The following is a 15,291-nucleotide window of genomic DNA, read 5'->3' on the forward strand; positions in this document are numbered from 1 at the left end:
GGGGGGCATGCTGCAGAAAGACCATTAAAGGGACCTTTCCCAGCAGACACCTTCGCAGCCCTGACTCCTCCTGTCAGTCTCATCTCAGGTCTGGAGAATCCTTGTTGAAGTTAACAAACCCGGTGTGGCGCAGCGGTTCCCTGCACAGGGCATGCATATTAAAGCCGACAATGCTTACAAATGTAAATAAGGGCAGATTGATTAGGAACAACATTATCGCTGAGAATGTCGAACTCACAGGCATCAGCAATGAGGCAAATTGGGGGCAGCCTCAGCCCTGACCACCCAAGTCGAGCAGGCTTTTACACTGGCTTCTCTTCCCTTTCTTAAAACGTTACAGAAACAAGGCCAATTAGATCCTCAAAGTAATTCATCTCTGTGTATGAAAAAAACAGACCACAGGGGAAGCGGCGGGTGGGGGTGGGGAGATTAAGATAGCGCTTGTTAGAGCCCAGACTAGGGATTGAGTCCTGGAACCGATGGGTAGAATTTACAGGCCGAGACCATTGTCTGAGATGCTGAAAAGTTAACCTATCAAACAGCGGGTGAGGGGGCTCAGGGAGCTGAAAACCCCAGAGATCAATGTTCAAAACGTTTAGTAATTAAGTCAAACCCAGGGAAATGAGCCCAAGTGGAAGAGGCTTTGCCATTGAAATGGTGCACATGTAGCAGCGCCAAAGCGAGAGGATATGCAGCTGCGTGCGGAGACTAATAGGGAACCATTACGTGTACATAGCCTATAGTTTCATTTTAGAGTTCCATAAGCTAAATAGCTGTACTGAAATTGCTATAAATAAAGGATTGGCAGGAAAAACTAATATTTTGGTCTAAAATGTTGTAAAGAATTTTGTAAAGACAACACTCTACCCTACCTACCATGGTTACCTTTGCTATATACAGCATGCCTAAAATATAAAAAGACGTGTCGTTTTAGGGGTACCACCCCTAAACCTTTAAAAATTAATTTCCAGCGGCAAGCACAAAATGGTTTGACTTGAAACGTCTATAGAACTATTCAGTGAGAAAAAACATAATAATAAACCTTTTCCTGATTTATGCTATTTACCAAACATAATAAAGACCAGCATATTGCTCAGAGATTAAGCTTGATCTGTGTCGAGCCCAATATTCCAGCGACATTATTTATTAACGTACTGTCATTTGAAACGCACGCTGCTTGTCTTCCCTTCTCAATTTTCGCAGCCCTTGCCGGAGCCGCGCACAAAATCACGTGCTCCTTCGTAGTTCTGAGTTTTGAATTTCCGCGCTGGCCAAGTACTCCGGTCCTCCTCCTGATCTCGTGAACACCCCCAGACACTTCTGCTCTCTTTGTCTCTTTTTTCTGCAGGACACCCTACCCTGCCCAGGGTACCGTACACGGTTTGCCGGTTTGGGATTCAGAGGGCAGGGCCTCCCAGTGAAACCAGGAAGGAATAAAAGCTAGAGAGAAGGTGGCGAGGCTGGTAGGGAGGAGAGAGATGGGGGACAAAAAAAAAGGGGGTAAAAGAGGAAGGAGAAAGGAAAGGGGAGATTGAAAGAAGGAGGGAGGGGGAAGCCGCCGAGGAGGAAGTAAGGCGGCGGGGAGGGCTGGCCTACAGGCCCCCTGCGGGAGCGGCATGGGCCGCCCGGGTGGCCGGCGCGCGGGGCTGCAGTCCCTTTCGGGACGGGGCGGCTGAATGGGAAGGAACCCGAGCTCTCAGCGATTGGCCGGCCGCGGGGAGGCCGCACAGACATTGGGTAACGTAAGGGGGCCGGACCGCCTTCAGGAATGTACTACGGCGCGTCCGGCACGTCCGTCCGCGCCGGCGGGGCGTGCGCCTCTCCTGGGCTCCCGGGAGCCAGCGCTGGAGACTTGGAGCCGGCTTGGCGCTAGCGGGTGCACCGACTTCCCTACCTGCTCGACCAGGGCTGCGCGGGCGTGGGGAGTCCGGAGCTCGGGCGCGCGCGCAAACGGGCGCAGTCGGACACGCGCGCGCGTAATAGGCCTCCCGGCCCTAGAGCGCGCGCCGGACGGGCCCTGAGTCACGTGGTCGCGTGGGCTCCGCCTTCTCCCCCGCTCCTCCCCCTTTCCCTCCATCTGGGTTTCTTTCTTTCCTTTCCTTTCTTTTTTTTTCAATGAACACACACCGTGTGCATCTTAAAGCCACACTGCCCCATTTCACGGCTTCATTCGGCTACTTGCAGCCGAGAGTCCCCTGTGCAGTTCAACCCTGTTTTTAAAATAGAAAAAAAAAAAAGCGGGGGGGGGGTGCGGGAAGCAAATACTAAAATGAGACAGAATCGAGGGTTTGTGGATGTGGTCTCCAACTCAGGGAGGAACTTAACTTGCAAAAGAAAAAGTATCCAAAAAAAAATTTTTTTTAATAAAAAAAAGAAGCTGTGTAGACAGTTTAATTTGTCTCTGGCCCCAGGATCCACCTCAGAGTCCGGGAAGAAAATCCCTGGGATGTCTCGGTGACACTGGCGGCAGTGTCCGGACAAGTCCTCGCAATCAGCGCACAATTAGTTTCAAATGAATTCAGCATCAAAGCCTTTATTCTCCTTTATGTCACGCTAATATTAAATATAACAGGATGCGTACCAGCTTGGGGGTGGGGGGGAACCTTTAAAACAGACTTTAAATAAACAGGGACTTGCGGTTAATTAAAAGGGGGGAGGGTCCAAATGAATCCAAAATAGCAAAACTTTTCTCTTTCTAAGGAAAACATTTCTGTTTCTCCAGGTGGTTAAAATGATTCTGTTGTTTCTCTTTTACGTATGTCGCATTAAAGATTCAAATAAAAACGCCTCTGCCTCCACGAGACTACTTCGGCGTCTAGATTCCACGTTTATGAAACACTGACTCCTTCAAACCTGGACTGTGCTGCCGTGGGGCTTTGAGAGGGAAAGGGACTGGGGGGGTGGGGGGAGCGAACTTTAAGAAAGGGTGGATTTTCCCAACGTCCTTACTTTCCTCTCTAACTTTCCATTTTGTTTATCTTAATGCGAGGCGTTGTTCCCTACGACAGTCTAAGTCTTCTCTTTGGCTATAAAAGAAAAGAGAAGGGGGAAAAAAATCTGGCACACACTGCGCACTATCCACCACCCTGTCATTATTGGTGCAGGCCTGGGAATTCAAGCCGGACCTCCCAGTATTTGCTGCAGCTTGAGGCCAAGGTGCCTCTGAAAGGGTTTTCTTTGAGGAATTTCTGAAATTGTTTAAGCGCTTAAAAAAATATTACATTTTCCCCCGTGTCTATCGCGAGGCAAATGCTCGTGGGTGTCTGTGAGTGTGTGTGTGTGCGCGCGCGCGCGCAAAAGGCGTCTTACAAAAAGAAGACACTGTTGAAAAGAAAAGGAATAAGAAAGAAAGGGAGGGGGAGCATTCCTTAATGGAAGTATTGCATGCGAGAAGGTTGGCGCTCTCGGAGGCTCCCCCCGAAGCCGGGGATGCACACACTGGGGTTGCCTACCTGGGTGGTCTCTCTACTTTGGTGAGCTGTTGCTAAGCAGCTAATAATAGTCATGTTTGCTGAGTAATTTCTGCCCTCCGCGAGCCAATCATGTTGCAGAAACCCAAGCCATCTGACAGCCCCAGGGGCGGGAGCTCCAGCCTTTTTCTCTTTCGCTCGCTCTCTCCCCCTCCACCCCCTCCCCTCCTCCTCCTCTTTCTCCAAATGGAGAGAGTTCTTTTTTTTCTTCTTCCATCTCATCTATTGAATCAAGGAGCTGCTGCGGCCGCTGCCCGCTGCACACACACACAGCGGAGTCCCCAGGTCCCGGGAGCGAGAGAGGCGCGCTGCACTGGGGCAGAATGGTCCAGCGGGTCAGCGAGGAGCACAAGAAAGCAGAGTCCGGGACCAAGCAGCCACCGAGAACCCAGCAGCCAGAGCCCCAGCAGCCCGACCAGCCCGAGCAGCAGCTTCAGGAGCCGCCACCGCCAGCAGCAGCCGCCGCAGGAGCAGCGGCAGCGGCGGCGGCTGCCCCGGCCCGGCAGCGCTGAGACCCGCCGGGCGCCCACGGACCCCGCGGCGGCGGCTCTGCGCTTACCTTCCGCGGCCGCTCGGACGACCCGTGAGACGCCGAGAGAGTCAGCGAGGCCGGCGGGAGCGGCGGGGATTTGCTGGCGCTTTCTGCAGTGAAGGGGTCGCGGCGCGGGGCGGGGGGCGGGTAGGGGGAGTTGGGGACAGCGAGGAGCGCCGCGCGAGCGCCCGAAGGACAGGCTGGCTCCACGCGCCGGCTCTCGCCCTCCGGAGAACTGGATGTGGGCAGCGGCGGCCGCAGAGACCTCGGGACCCCCGCGCAATGTGGCAATGGAAGGCGCAGGGTCTGACTCCCCGGCAGCGGCCGCGGCCGCAGCGGCAGCAGCGCCCGCCGTGTGAGCAGCAGCAGCAGCGGCGGCAGCGGCAGCAGCAGCAGGTCTGTCAACCGGAGCCCCAGACCGAACAGCCGGCGGCCAGCATCGTCCTCGCAAGCCGAGCGCCCGGGCGCGCCGGGAGCCCGCAGCGGCGGCAGCAGCGCGCCGGGCCGCCCGGGAAGCCTCGGTTCCCGCGGCGGCGGCGGCAACATGGCCTCGGCTGGTAACGCCGCCGAGCCCCAGGATAGCGGCGGCGGCAGCTGCAGCGGCGCCCCGGGCCGGCCGGCCGGTGGTGGGAGGCGCAGACGGACCGGGGGGCTGCGCCGCAACGCTGCGCCGGACTGGGACTATCTGCACCGGCCCAGCTACTGCGACGCCGCCTTCGCTCTGGAGCAGATTTCCAAGGTGCACTTCAGACTCTCTCCTCTCCTCCCACTCTCTCTTCCCTCCTCTTCCTCTTTGGGATCGTCCCCGACACACACACACACACACACACCCTCTCCAGGAAAAAAAAAAAAAAAAAGACAAGTGGGGATTGAAAAATTCAAACCCTTCCTCCGGTCCTGGGAGGAAAGGGCTGTCTGAGGTCCGCAGGGGGTGGAGGGTGTCTGTGTGTGTGTGTGTGTGTGTGTGTGTGTGTGTGTGTGTGTATGCGCCCTCCCTGGCGTGCCTTTTCCGGAGCACTGGAAAGCGGTCCACAGTGGACCACCTCCAGGGCCGCCGCCGCGCGGCACTGCCCCTTGCCCCCTGCCCCTGAGCCCCCTCCTCCCGCGCCCCTGCCCCTGTTTGCAGCCTAAACCCCTGTAATACTGCCACATTTCTTAACATCTTGAAGGGGGAGGTGGGGAGGAGAGAGGCGGGGGGGGGGCGGGGGGGGAGGGAGCCGAAATAAAGGTGGTTTCCTTTTTTGGCAGCCGGTTTTGCTTTTGTTGAGCATGAAATCTCTTGCTCCCTTAAAAATTATCCTTGGAAGAGGGCATCTCCCCCTCTTCTCTTCCACTTTTTGAACCACTTCTCAGAGCCTATGGGGAAAGGGAAAGTTGTAAACAAATTGCCACCTTAAATCTGCGGTGCGAGTCTGCCGAGCGGCCGGGTTCATTGTGTTTACGAGGTTCGCTGAAATGTGTGGAATCCGGGGAAGGCGAGCACCCAGACTGGGGCCCGCTGGGGCCGCGGCCAGAGCCGGGAAAACACCACCGCCGGGAGCAGCCAGCGCCCAGCCAGGACCCCCGCCTGCGTCGGCCTGGGCTCTTCCCCTGTGCACTCGGCTGCTTTTCATGTTTAACCAGAAGGGCAGGGAGAGGAGGGAAAGATCCATGTGGCTGCCCTCTTCCGATCACAAATATTGTCGTAAGTTGCAGATGGCTGCCCCACTTCCTAATTCAACTCACACGGCTTCTCCCAACGCTATGGAAATGCGTCGCGAGTGAGCTGCGGCGCCCACGCTCACCACGTGGATCCCAATTTACCACCACTACGGGCGAGGGATCAGGATGGGGGAGTCCGCCATACATTGTTCCGAAAGTGCCCTCGTGCACCAGCCCCTGTGCTCGCCGGAGTTCCCCGAGAAGGGTGACGCCTGGGGCAGGACTTGCGGGGAAGGGCGCCGTGGTTTGCTAGTTCTTAAACATTGGGCTCCACCGCACGGGTGACGCAGCCCCTCCCTTCCCAGATCGGTGTGGATATTGCCTGTGTTGAATGGTGTCTCTCCTCCTTGCCTCGGCTTCCCCTTCTTCTTGCAGCCCCTCCTCCCAGAACTCCAAGCCACACTCGGGGATGCTACTCAGGTCGCGCGTGGGGGCGCCTCTGCTGTGGCCGTGGTGCAACTCCCACGCTGCAGCCTGACTTTGATTTATGACCACCCCCCCTCCCCCCGCCACACCGCTCGCGTTTCCTCCGGCCGACCTGGTTTCCAGCCCCAAGGGCACCCCCCACGGCTGTCCCGGGATGCCGGGCGGGTGCGCGCAAGCGGGCGTGGGCGCGCGGGCCGAGACTCCCCGGCGCTCACTCCTCCTTTCTGCTTCATCCTCAGGGGAAAGCTACTGGCCGGAAAGCGCCGCTGTGGCTGAGAGCGAAGTTTCAGAGACTCTTATTTAAACTGGGTTGTTACATTCAAAAAAACTGCGGCAAGTTCTTGGTTGTAGGCCTCCTCATATTTGGGGCCTTCGCTGTGGGATTAAAGGCAGCTAATCTCGAGACCAACGTGGAGGAGCTGTGGGTGGAAGGTAAGAGACCCAGCGTCCGGCGCGGCGCCCTCTCGTCCCCCACGCCGGGCCCCCTTCCCTTCCTTCCAACTGATAAAGATATTTGCCAGCATACACCTAGATCCTTTCTGTGAAGAGCGAAAACCCCCTGCCCGCACCAGGGGGAATTGTTTATTGTTTGGGCGCCTGGCCGGGAGCCAGGCCCGCCCGACAAAGGCCGCGCTGTAATCTACTCGGGGCGCTGCGCTTTGCGAGGTGTTGTGGGAGAGAGTGGCGAGGGCGGGCTGGCGGGGGCGCGGGGGGCCCCTCCGCGGGGCAGACCACTGCGCACGGCCGGGGGCCCCCAGGTCCGGCCGCCACCGCCGCTCGCCTCCGCCGCGCGCCGCGACGCGGCCAGAGGAAGGCCTCTCCGCTCCCGGCTCTTGTCCTCGGCTTCCTTCCCTCCCCCACCCCCACCCACCGCGTCCAAAGAGAAAGGAGGGTTGGGGGGCAGAGAGAGGCCACCCCTCCGGCTGGAGGGAGTGTGCGCGCCCCCGGCGGCTGCGGCCGCCGCGCGGAGGGCGGGGGGCGGGCGCAGCGCGGGCCTGCGGAGGCGGCGGCGTGTGTGGTCCTGTTTTTGGACAGCTTTCAACTCTTGGGGAAAAAAACATTTGTCTCAAGGTACAAAAAAAGGAGGGGTGGGGGGGAAAGGAGTTGGGGGAAAAAAAACAGTAAAGCACAGACTGGAACGCTTGTTTGCAAAGTAGATTAATGTTTCCTCGCGGGTGGGGGCTTTTAAAATGGAATTATTCTGGGGGAAGGCTGCATTTTGCAGGCTGAAAGGATAAATGTGTTTTAAGAACGCGGGTTTGGAGGGAGGGGCCCCAGGAGCTCTCCGAGGGGTTCTGCCAGTCTTTTATCCACATTCCTTAATTTGGGGGTTCTTGAAGCCATTTTTTAAGTGTTTGTAAATTTAAAATAGATCACACCCTCCCCCAACCCCGCCACCCCAGACAGAAACATTTTACCTTTTGTTAGTAACTCTCTTGATTGGGGGTTTTGGTTGGGGGTGGGGGGGGTGTTTTTGCTTTCTGGGTTTTGTTTTGTTTTGTTTTAATTCTTTTTGAAAAGTAACAGCGTTGCTGTTTGGAAACATTTTAACCCCTAAAAACTGCTTAGGGAATCTCTTACAAAGAGATGGCCGGGAAGGATTGAGGTAATTATGTACATATTTCAAACCAGAATATCTGAGGCATTCCTAGTGAAAGCTATTTGAGACAAAATTTGGAAGCCTAAGAGTTACATGCATAATTGCATAATTGATCCCTTTCAGAATGCTGCTGGAGAACTAACCTTGGAGAATATTTTGTTAATGTTGCCTTGTCTGTGAAGACTCAGTGTTCAGTGTTCAGTGTTTTGCAAGAATATGGTGGAGTCTTTAGTTGAGAAGTGACAATTAAAATAATAGTCCAAATGATTAAGACCAGAAAACATTCTTGCCTTAAGTAGCTTGGTAATTCATACAACGGTGTTCTTTGGATTGAATCCATGGGGGTGGTTTACCTCAACTCAACACCTCATTGTCATTGGTAGATAAAAGAAGGGTTTTATTAAGCAGCAGTGATGTCCTTGCAGGAAGTTTACTGAGCATCTGTAATGGTGCTAGCACTGTGCTAGGCGCTGTAAGTGACACTGAAGGTGTGAGACTCTTCCTGTGCACACATTCATGCACTTAAAACTACTAGAGCTGAATGTCAGACTTGCACTGAATCTGAGCTCACAATTGAAGTGGGCCATGAAAGTTAAATGGAAAAAACAAAACTTCCATGGAGGTGGTGAGGCACATTTAGGGTGACCTTAGAGAGAAGAGGAGAGAGGGAGTTCTAGGCAGGAGCTCAGAAAGAGGGTCAAGCAAAGGCCCAAGCTGAGTGGGCAGCGGGCAGTGGGAGGCCCCCAGTGTGGCGGGGATAGGGTGCAGTAGCTTGGTTGGACCCTGGACTGCAGGGCTCCGTTTTGGAAATGTGATTGGCTAGACTGTGGGGAACTACCACAGGTTCTAGGACACAACAAGGAATGAGCAAAGGGGGCTCCTAGCTTTGTCCAAATGTTCACTTTCTGCTACTTAGGCCAACACATTTGTTGAGTGTCGGTGATGACAGAAAAATTTTTTTGCTGTTTTGGGCAAGACTTTTCAGTTGATTTTTAATAAGTTTAAAGAGAAGTAATGTAACTTGTTTATGTAACATTGTATAAATATTTCTAAAAGTAAGAATGTTTTTGCATTACACAACTCATTTCAAGTCCTGGGAGGAGAAGCCTGCTTATTAGTCCTCTCACTGGGGCTCTAGCTTAGTGACAGAGTGTTTGGGAGTGACACACCTGAGATAAGACTCATGTTGGCTCCTTTGGGCCTCTGAGCTATTTTCCTTCCCGTTCTGTTTTGGCAATTTCAGTGCGGCTCGCTGGTTCTTTGGCCAGATATTATTTACTCAGTACCATCACTTGTTGGCCAACTATCCTTATCATTTATTATATGTTATCACATGCCTTACCACTCAGTAGCTATTATTATCTTTATTTTTATAACCTGATAACCTATGTAACATTTTTAACATGTAATTGAATTATTGTCCCATTTTACAAATGAGAAAGTATAGATCCTCTATGTCTCTGTGTCCACTCTGCCTACTGATGACAAGTCAATCTGCTCTCCTGTTGCCTTGACCTTGGTTTGCCATTCATTCATTAATTCATAGTATGCTAGATTCTTCCCCTGTAGAAGAAGCTAAAGCTACAGTGTCATAAATGCACGTAAACCCAACCGCAGAGACCACCATACCATTTTATAATTTTAATTTAAATTCAAAGTAGAGGTAACAATGAGGAAGTCTTGTTCCTGACATAGCGAGCTTAGTGTTCATGTCAGCAGCAAATAGTGGAAGCATTTGCTTTGCGGAGTAAAACCTCTCTGCTATCCTAGACTTTAGGAGAGTAGAATGAGAAGCAACTTGAAATTTAGGTTAATTTTGCACTTTAATGTCTTAGATAAGTTTTTCATCACTATCAGCAAAGAAGTCTGTTAGATGCTCTTTTCTTAATAGAGACTGCAAATGTTCTGGACATAAAAAAGGGTGCTTGCTACACTAAATAAACCAAGTGAATAGAGGTTGCATATTTCTGTAGTTTAAAGGCAGCAGAAGGAAAGAAAACATAAGAGATTGCAAGGGGAGAGAATGTGAGGGACAGTATGGAAAATGTTATTTCTCCTGTGGGTAAAAAATTGGCGTGCATATACACGAACACAAAGGCAGCTGTGTGCATCTATACATAGACACATTCATATCTAGATAGATTCATAGATGATGTATCTCCACTTGGCTTTGTATTTGTGTATACACATAGACATTACAAGTATCATTGTATCTGCCAAAATAATGTTATCTTTTTAATAGAGCCAGCAAATTAAAGGGATCCACATGATAGGCTGTATCTTTGATTTGGCTTTCATGCTTTGTTTAACATGCTGGGGAAACGTGGCTTTATAAAGAGAGTTTGAATACATTGACCACAATGTGCAGCCAATATAAGCTAGATAAGGAAGATATTTTTTATGGCATTGGTGATAAGAATTCTTTGATTCTCTAGTTACAATGTTCATACAATGACTGCCTTTTAGGAAACTGTCAATATACGTTAGGTGTTAGCTTGGGTCTTAGGGCTATAGTTTTTGCAAGTAAAAAGTTTCAAATCTAGCTTACTTGTGAATGGAATTATGAGGTTTGGTGAAATAATATGTGGAACGATGTGGTGGACATCTGCTGTTACTGAAACACAAGGCAGTGGCAGCAAGGTCAGGGAGAGACTAATTGTTATTTTAAAATAGAAATATCCATGCAGCACATGTTCTCAGTGCCTGCTCTGTGCCAGTTACTGCATGAAGCTCCGGAGAGATGTTGGTGAAAGGCCACAGTCCCTGTCCTCAGCGGACTTCCACCCAGGAGACGCACAGACCAGTGGCAGGATGGCAGGGGCACCTTCCAGCACAGCCCTGAGAGAGGGTGCCTGAGTCAGGACCAGGACTGGAGATGTGGGGGGTTGGGGGGGTGGGGGCATTCCATGCCAAAGGAACAACATGGGCAAAGGCTTAGAGGACAGGGGTGTGGCCTCTGGGAGAACTCCCAGTGCTTGCCTTTGGTTGGGACATGAGGTTTGAGATGCAAAGCCTTGAGGCTTGGAAGGTCCAGCTGCATAGCAGGAAGGTCTCTGATGTGTGCACAGTGTTTGGCTGGGGAGGTGGCGGGGGAGCTGTCAGCTCTTTCTTTTAGCCATCTTTTGCCTGCCTCAAGAACTACACTAGTGTATTTGGCTCCCAGCGCCCTCCCTGGTACCAGAGTGCTGCTCATCCTTCCAGGCACAGAAGGGAAATGCCTTCTTTTAAATCTTGCCCATTTCTCTGCTGGCTTTTCATTTTTGCTTAGCATTTTTATCCTTCTGTCTCACTTAATATCTACCCCCCACTACAACCCTCTCTCAGACGCAAGTTTGTTGTCATGATTCTCTGGTGACACAATGTTCATTTATCTTTTTTGAGCTTTGGGGGTGTTTTTCCTCAAAGCTTGCCCAGCCTCCAGCCTCCTTTACTGCAAAAGATAACAGCCTTGAAGTGAATCCATATTGCCTTGTGTTTGGTGATTAACATCTCTGAAAGCCGGCATCAAGAGAGGAAGACACAAGTTGTGACTGATTTTTTTTTTAAGGGAAATGGTTTTTTTTTGTTTGTTTTAAATGCTCGCGTGATGTTTCTAAGTGCACTTGAGTTTGTAGCTAGAGTTCATAGTTGCTGGCATAAGCCTTCAGTGTTCTTGGCTGTTCTTGGCTCTAAGTCAGGCAGTTAGAGGAGATAACTGAGCTTCACCATCCTTTTCAGTTTAGAGCAAGGTTTCTCACTATTGACATTTTGGGCTGGATAATTCTCTGTTGTGGGAGCTGGCCTGTGCATTGCAGGATGTTTAGTAGCATCCCTGGATTCTACCCACTAGATGCCAGTAGCACTCTCCCAGTTGTGACAGCGTGTTTCTACTCATTGTCAAATGTGTGTGTGGCGGGGGGCGGGGGGGAGTCAAAATTGCCCCAATTGAGAACCGCTGGTTTAGATAATAGATTTCAATTGGAAGACCCATGCTGTGCAGATGGAAGGCTTTTATTATGACAGAGTTGTGGCTGCCAAAGCATTGCCATAAATGCAAAAGTTTTATTTTTAAAATAATCCTCCTTCCCCATCCCCACATTGACCCAGGTAACTACCTTTTTTCATGCAAATGACTTAAATTTTTGATTATTCTTAGAATTACTTCAAATAGTAAATAAAAACATCATGAAAAGTTGAGAGAGAGACGTGGGTCTGGGTAAGCCATAGAAGAATTAAATACCCTTTTTTCCTTTTCCTTCAGGTAACTTAATTTTGCAGATAGACCTGTTTGCATTTCAAACACAGTAGGCTGAAGGTTTTTAGCATGAATGTGACTTTATAAAAAGCAATAAGTAATAATAAGTCCACTGGACTTTGTTCATATTGCAGTAACAGCTCCTTTCCGAAGCCCATGTAGCACAGTGGCTCTTTGGTGGTCTAGTTCTCCAGATGTCCCTGTCACACACCACTTTTCCCCAGGTGCAGCAGAACCAAAGAGACAGGGAGGGACTAAGGCACATCAGCCAGACAGGCAGTGCATGGGCTCTGCTCTTACTGCCCTTTCCAAGGTTATCTTTCAGTTTCTGCTCCCTGGGACTGTCAGTTTTTGGCACTTCACAGGGGACAAAAGGAATGAAATGCAGCAGCTCCTTTCTGCTCCTTGGTCCTCTAGGCACTTTTTAAAATGAACAATGTGTTTTAGATAGGTATTGATTAGATTCTGATAATGGACACATACACACAGGTGGAAGCAATTGTGGCCTATCTTTCATATCTGGAGAAAAATGATCAAAAAATTAATGTCCAATCATAATTGCTTTAAAAATAATAAATAGCCTCAGATGCCATCTCCCCAGGGCAGTTGACCCTGTGAATCATCATATCTCTTTGCTGCCTGCCACTCTTGACTCTCCGACAAGTTTAGAAGTCAGGTTGGGCGATGGGGTGTTTCAGATACACGGAACGCTGCTTGGAGGCTCCAGAAGATGACAGTTTCCAGATGTATGAACCGCCGGATCGGTTTGTTTGGATTACGCGCCACAGCTGATGGCGAGATTAACGCTGGCTGGACAAGCTATGGGAGATTTGTCTGGTTTCCACAATGCCATGTTTATATTTCATTGGGATTTCTCCTTCAAAGCTGACCTCCCTGTGACCCCTGGAGCTCTGTCCACCCGGGCTGAGCTGTAACTTCTCTGTCCTCTTATTGAGGGGGTCACAGTTATGCAGTGGAAGGGGCTGTTTATGTGGCGGTCCCCCCTCCCCCGCCACTTTGTCCATGTCCGCGATCTGCCCAGATTTAGCCCCTGAAGAGTAGCCTATTCAACTGGTTGAGAGGAGGGGGATGTTTTATTTTTAAAGGTTGTTTTTTTTTTTTTTCGACTTTTAAAACAAGTATGGAAATATTTAAAATTATTTGAAAGAAGACCAGATTTAATAGAAGCCATTTTGCAGAAATACAGTATTTCAACTTAGCACTATTTTGACACTATTTTGGAAAAAAAAGTTGAGGGAATTCCAGCTATGTGAGACATCCCTAAATAATCACCATACCTGTATGCTTCTGTTGTTATGATGCTGTTATCTCCTTTGCTGCTCATCGGTTCGCAGAACCTTCTCTCCATCCTCCTTCCTCACCTATATCCCTTTGCTCAGCTCCCCTCCTCTCTTCTGCCCCTCTCCCTCCCACCCTTCCCTCTACCCACCTATTCATAAACTGCCCAAATCATTTCCTCCCTGGATCTCTGGAGTTACTAGTGTGAGATCTGAAATGGTAGTAAATCTGGTTAATCGCAAACTGACAGGAAGGAATTAGAAAATGTATTATTTCAAATCAGGTGTAGGAGATTCTAGATGCAGAGCTGCCATTTGCATCCTTGGGGTTCTTAGGGTGGTGAGGGTTGGTTTTAAGACCATAGTCTTTGGTGGGGTCTTATCAGCAGATGTGCTTCCCCTGTTGAAGAGTCATGGCATTTTAATGACATTTTGAGGTAACTTTAGAATCCATTGATGTGTAGACTGTGAAACAAGTCTCAGTCCCCTGTGCTTAATGTGCCATGTGAAATGTGGAAGAATTGGGCCCCATAGCATTTCTGAGATGGTAAGCAAAACATACACCGTGGCATTCCAGCCCAGATGCTCCACCTTCAGGCTTGCCCTGGGTGGAACTCACATCAAAGCCAATGAGAACATGGAGCTTGCATAGAGATGGAAGAGGACAGGTTTCCACATCCAAATTTTGGCCGATGCCGCAGTAGTAGATGGTCCATCCACACAAGAAATCTCAGGTGACATCTTGGAAAGCAGAAAGCTTTGCTCGTAAAGGCATTTCTGGCAGTCCAGAAGGAGGAAGCTCCTTGGGATTTCCTCAGTGGAAACCTCCCTTCACTCACAGATATCATCAGGGTCACCAAAATATAAACACTTTCATCACTCTTTGCTTCCAGACTCTGAATTTAGGTGCTTTATGGTAATACTTCTCACATTGTTTTCTCTTAAATTGGATTTACGGTTGTTTCCTTCACACTGCAGTATCTCAGTTTTTCTACATGTACCTTTAAGTTTGACAGAAACAATTAGACTTTCAAAACTTTAGAATGCTGCCATTGAGAAACTGCTTGACAGTTGTGAAGACTTTTAGGAGTTGTATGTACAGAAAGATGCATCCTGTCCTCAGTCTCTTCAAGACCATGACCATTTTGTTGTATTGGGGGTTTAGAGCATAGTTGGAAAAACAGCTGTCATGTGTTAAGGAAATTGTATCGTTGGTGGGCAGTCAGGTACCTGCTAATGAGTGACAAGTTTGTCGTTGGAGAGATTTATAATGTGGAGGCAGGGCCTTATTTCTAATCCAGAAACCCAGGTGTGAGTTGGCCCAAATAGTCCACACTGCCTGTGGGTCCCAAAACACCACTGGCTGTGAGGGCAAGGCTAGTGAGAAGCAAGTCTCCATACCGCAGCACAAGCTTTATTTTTCATAGTTAAAGTAAAGGAAAAACAGTAGACTTCTCCAATTTATCGACCAAGATGGTCTTCAGTTATTGATGAAACGTATGAAAGTAAGCAAAAGGAACTGGAAGTGGGCTTTGTTAAGTCAACGTGCATGATTTTTTTCCCTTAAATCATTGCTTAAGGGCTTCTGGCCCCTAGCTCAGGAATCCTGCCCAAAAATGCCAGATGTATTACACAGTCAAGTACTGCAATGTAAACACTGCTCTGTGCCATGAGGCAGGGTGGTCCATCTCCTATTTAAGAAGAGCAGGAGATTGAGAGGGGATGAGAGGGGTAAGTGCTCTGCATTGAGCACAGTAGCGATCGTGTTGTTTGTATTTTTGGCTGCATAGTCAAGATTTGAAACTACAAAAACCCAGATGAATTAATACTTTGGACTGGCAAGGAAAAGCAACTTGAGTTGGGATGCCAAAGAGAGCAAAATGTGGCTTGGATAAATGTTGCTTCATTGAGTCAGATAAGTTTATAAAATGTTGAACAGAATGGTGGGGCAAGCTGATAGGAAGAAAGCTCTTGTCTTCATAGCTGCATCTTCCAGGTACTGTGAGCATCACCCTTTTTATCTGCTGTGA

The 15,291-nt window shown here is 49.8% G+C and overlaps 1 protein-coding gene across 3 annotated transcripts in view; it reads left to right on the forward strand.

The window, feature by feature from the left end:
• Window positions 1-4,178: 4,178 nt before the first annotated feature.
• Window positions 4,179-15,291, forward strand: part of PTCH1 (patched 1) — a 60,298-nt gene continuing 49,185 nt past the window's right edge. Inside the window, exons 1-2 of one of the 3 annotated variants that reach the window (XM_057723839.1) lie at window positions 4,179-4,741; window positions 6,369-6,561. In XM_057723839.1, the coding sequence (XP_057579822.1) occupies window positions 4,547-4,741; window positions 6,369-6,561 (388 nt within the window). In that variant the 5' untranslated portion in view covers window positions 4,179-4,546. Of the gene's footprint in view, window positions 4,742-5,477; window positions 5,687-6,368; window positions 6,562-15,291 lie in introns of those variants that run through there. The other 2 variants (XM_057723840.1, XM_057723841.1) reach the window with 2 other exon arrangements.

This window comes from Hippopotamus amphibius, chromosome 2 (genome assembly GCF_030028045.1).
Source record: "Hippopotamus amphibius kiboko isolate mHipAmp2 chromosome 2, mHipAmp2.hap2, whole genome shotgun sequence".
NCBI classification, from domain to species: Eukaryota; Metazoa; Chordata; class Mammalia; order Artiodactyla; family Hippopotamidae; genus Hippopotamus; species Hippopotamus amphibius.